Consider the following 4,561-nt stretch of genomic DNA (forward strand, 5'->3'; position numbering starts at 1 on the left):
TACATACTTCACATATCGAATTAAAATAATGGCATCACTATGTGAAAGCAATGATCGCATGGGCGTCTCCACTTGACCATAAACTTCATGACTAATAGAGAGGGAGAGGGAGAGAGAAAGGGAAGAGGTTGGGAGAGCGAGAGAAGGAGATTTTATGCATAGGGAGGGAGAGGGAGAGGGAGAGAGAGGGAAGGAGAGATTATGTATAAGGAGGGAGAGGGAGAGGGAGGGAGAGAGAGAAGGAGAGATTATGCATAGGGAGGGTGGGATAGGGCACGGAAGGAGAGAGAGAAGAGGGTGGGAGAGGGAGAGGGAGAGGGAGAGAGAAAGGAAAGAGGTTGGGAGAGAGAGAGGGAAGGAGAGATTATGCATAGGGAGGGAGAGGGAGAGAGAAAAGAAAGAGGCTAGGAGAGAGAGGGAAGGAGAGATTATGCATAGGGAGGGTGGGAGAGGGAGAGGGCAATTAAGAAGAGAGGGAAGAGGGTGAGGGAAGGAGAGATTATGCATAGGGAGGGAGAGGGAGAGAGAGGGAAGGAGAGATTATGCATAGGGAGGGTGGGAGAGGGAGAGAGAGAGGGCAATTAAGAAGAGAGGGGAGGGAAGGAGAGATTATGCACAGGGAGGGAGAGGGAAGGAGAGATTATGCATAGGGAGGGTGGGAGAGGGAGGGAGAGGGCAATTAAGGAGAGAGGGAAGAGGGTGAGAGAGGGAGGAGAGGGAGAAAGAAAGGGAAGAGGTTGGGAGAGAGAGAGATAGAGGGAAGGAGAGAGTGAGGGAGGCTGGATAAGGAAGAAAGAGTGAGAGGGGGAAGAGGGTGGGAGAGGAAGAGAGAGAGGGAAGAGGGTGAGAGAGAGAGAGAGAGAGAAAGAGAGAGAGAGAGAGAGAAAGAGAGAGAGAGGGAAGAGGGTGGGAGAGAGAGAAAAGGGAGGAGCTAAGTTGGGCTAGAGGGGAGAAAGTGGACTGGGCTGAGAGGTGGTGGTGGAGGTTAGAGGAGGAGATGGGAGGAGGTAGTGGTGGAGGGACTGGAGAGAGAATGTTCACATTTTTAAGAGAGAGGAGTTGCTAGCAAAAGCTCCCTTAAAAAACAGACACGTTTCGAAGAAGCCGAGGCAGAGCGAGCCGGGGAGGGGGGAAAGTTGGAGCAGAAGATGGGGGTGAAGGAGAGCACTGAGCGAATTTTGGTGACTATATACAATTAAAGATATCCAGGTCTTATGTGTTACTAGATAGAAGAATAGACTCTTGCTTCTATTAGCTAAAGTGATCTCGTTTGAAACTCGTTGAACTTTGAAGATGTTGCCATGTGTAAAGTGCAATTCTCTTACGCTAGTAAAAAACATATTGCTAATGTTTCTTCAAACTTGTGTGTTACTAGATAGAAGAATAGACTCTTGCTTCTATTAGCTAAAGTGATCTCGTTTGGAACTCGTTGAACTTTGAAGATGTTGCCATGTGTAAAGTGCAATTCTCTTACGCTAGTAAAAAACATATTGCTAATGTTTCTTCAAACTTGAAGAAACAATTCAAGATTTCAATTTTAAAGTTCATAATATAATCCACCTTTTTCTTCAAACTAGAAGAAATCCTCCTTTTTCTTCAAAAAACATATTGCCAATGTTTCTTCAGACTTGAAGAAACAATTCAAGATTTCAGTTTTAAAGGACACAATATAATCCACCTTTGTCTTCAAACTAGAAGAAACAGTTCAAAATTTCAATTTTAAAGGACATAGATGCACCGAGGCCATAGAGGGCACTATTGTCTTAGACACATAGTGCCTTTGCAGGATTTGGAGTGATATTATCCATACCCTTATGGCAACCTAGGCCAGAATCCAAGGATCTTCGAGGGCCGCAGAGAGAAAGCACAGTCAGTTTATGAGAGAGTGGGATCAGGGTCTATTCTTCATTTCCACTCATATGGGACCTTGTTGGCAACACAAGACACCCGATTTGTTGAGATCTCCACCTAGTTTGGTTTGAAATCTCCCTTTTGTATATTTTTTCATACTTAATAGAAGTCTCTTCTCAGGAAAAAAAAAAGATATAGAGAGGTGAAATTTTCATTAATCCTTATTGTGAGAATCCCTTTTGTGAATAGTATCGTGGCCTTGGCACCATCCACTCATCTCACGAATAGCTCGTTATGTGTAATAAAGGAAAGCTTGCATAACCACATCTTTCCACATTATACAAAAAGGCATGTGCTTCACATGTTTGACAGAAATTGCAAAGATGGAGCATTAATATTGCTCTTAAGTGGAGGGCGATAGCTATGGCAAGTCAGACTAGAAAGAGCTGTGTGAAACGACTATGAGGTTGGGGTGTATGTGTTGGACCAAATTTCACTCCAAATGGCCAAAATTGTTTAGTGTGAACACAAACAATGGCATTTGGCATTGACAATCTCTAGCACGTTTGAAGCATATTCACTAATAGCGTAGTGTATACATAATTAATTAACAATTAATTTATTGTTTTCATGACACAGACGCCGCGCGACCGGTCCGAAAGCTTGACGCCGCACCGCGAGTCCTAAACACACACAGTAAACTCCTGCCGAGGTGCGTGCCCCAATCTTTGTTGTTGTTTTTTACGTTGTGGAAACCCTCGTCTTTCATGACCGCAACATTGTACATTTCTTTGCTTTCAATGCAAGCCCGCGTAGCTGTTGCCCAACCGCCTACAACAGCCCTTTTACGCGTGATGGGTCTCTTTTTTTTTGGGTACAGCGCAGATTCAAGCATTTACCCTGTACTTGGGTTCATATTCTCTCCCCTTTACTTGGCTTTTAATTTCCCGTCTCAAATTTACTTCCATATCAGATTTGCATTCCGATTTGATGTGGATCCTTACCATAGCTTCCCACCGCCTGGCCTGTATCAAGCATTCTCCATTCATTTGGGTTCTCGTGATAGCCTCCTGATTGCCTGTTTTCACAACCTTTTTGGGCGTTTCCACTCATTCTTTGATGTGGGTTCTCGTCATAGCCACCTGATTGTTTGTTTTTCGGAACCCTTTAGAGTGTTTTTCCCATTGATTGATGTGGCTTTTGTTGAATTCTCACCTCATTGCATTCTTTAAGAACTCTGATGGGCGTCTTCCTCCACTGGTGCTTGCGGGTCTCTGCCGTAGCCACTTGATTGCCTGTCTCAAGAACTCTATTGAGTGTTTTCTGTCCATTCATCGATATGGTCCTTGGCACATCCACCTGATTGCTTGTTTCAAGGACTGTGTTGCCTGTTTTCTCCCATTGGGTTCTTGCCCAATCACTTGTTTCAAAATTTGGACTTTTACTTAGTTTCCGTTGATGGGTGCTTTTCTCCATTGGTTCTCACCATAGTCATTCTCGTTCTTGCCACTGTCCCGGGCTCAGCCTTCTGATCCCATGAGGGTTTCCGCCATCCTTATGTTATTAGAGATGTCGGGTTTACCACCATGAGTTGATTTCTTACCATTGAGTTTCTGCCATTGCTGTCTGATTAGACCCCTCTTATTGTTATTGGCTGATGTGGGTTCATATCATCACCATCTGACTGCCTGTGTGGAGGTGTTTTAGTCCATAGACTGCTGGCAAGTTTTTATTGAAAGGGCATTATGCTGTCGAGAAGATGAATCGAGACATTGGCAGGGGAACTGATTCTCTGCAGCAGGCTTCATCCTCCAACTATTTGATCTATCTCTTCATTTTCAGTGCCTCTTTTGTCGTCCTGCTGCCTTACCTGTTTCCTCTAGGTAGTGTGGTGCTTCGATTGGGCAAGAAGGTGGATGTTGTGGAGAAAATGAAGAGCGAGACATTGAAGAAGAGCTCTCCCTCGACTTATACTTCTCTCCACACTGATGTTATGATGCCAAGAACCTACCTCCCTGAAAGCAAAAATGAAGTATTGGAAGCGCTTGTAGTGGACCTTCAGAGAATGGTACAGATTGAGAGAGAGAAAACACTTCAGCTGGAGAATGAGATTCGAATTCTACATATAACAGAGAGGTTCTTGAAAGAAAGAGTACAGAAGTTGGAAGATAGAAGTCCTGAATATAGGAGAGACTTCTCTGCTAGCTCTATTCCTATTGAGCTTTTAATGCAAAACAGGGCAGCTACGCAAAGCAAACAGGAAAATTTGGATATCCTCGTGCATGAACTTTTGAGGATGGTGCAGGCTGAGAAGGAAAGAACATCTGCCTTGGCGTTGGAAGTCAGAATTTTGCGCAAATCCGAGACCATTCTTGTAGATAGGATCAAAACACTGGAAGATAAGTTTAACTCATTTTTGTCAAGTTATAGGCAAACCAATGAATTTGATAGCAAATACAAACAACAAGATTCGACTAAAAATTGATTATTTTCTTTTTGTGGAGGGCGTGAGCTCTCCATTGATTCTGTGATAGGAAGTGTTGATTACAAAGGCTTTGAATGATTGCGTAGATTGAGCGATGAAGTTGAAGTCTAACTAAATTTCTGAACTTGAAGGTTATGAAGGAAAGAAGAAACACAGTTTTTGAAAGGGAACAAAATGGAAATGTACAAGAGAAGTGAGTGTAAGTAGATTTATTTCATTGTGATA

General features: G+C 43.4%; 1 protein-coding gene across 1 annotated transcript; it reads left to right on the top strand.

The window, feature by feature from the left end:
• The first annotated feature begins 2,442 nt into the window (after positions 1-2,442).
• On the top strand, positions 2,443-4,344 carry LOC147626056 (uncharacterized). The gene has a single exon (XM_086817618.1). The coding sequence runs from the start codon at positions 3,611-3,613 to the stop codon at positions 4,334-4,336; it is 726 nt and encodes a 241-aa protein (XP_086673744.1). The 5' UTR covers positions 2,443-3,610; the 3' UTR covers positions 4,337-4,344.
• The last annotated feature ends 217 nt before the right edge of the window (positions 4,345-4,561 follow it).

This window comes from Cibotium barometz, chromosome 23 (assembly GCF_041138505.1).
Source record: "Cibotium barometz isolate CiBa-2024 chromosome 23, ASM4113850v1, whole genome shotgun sequence".
NCBI classification, from domain to species: Eukaryota; Viridiplantae; Streptophyta; class Polypodiopsida; order Cyatheales; family Cibotiaceae; genus Cibotium; species Cibotium barometz.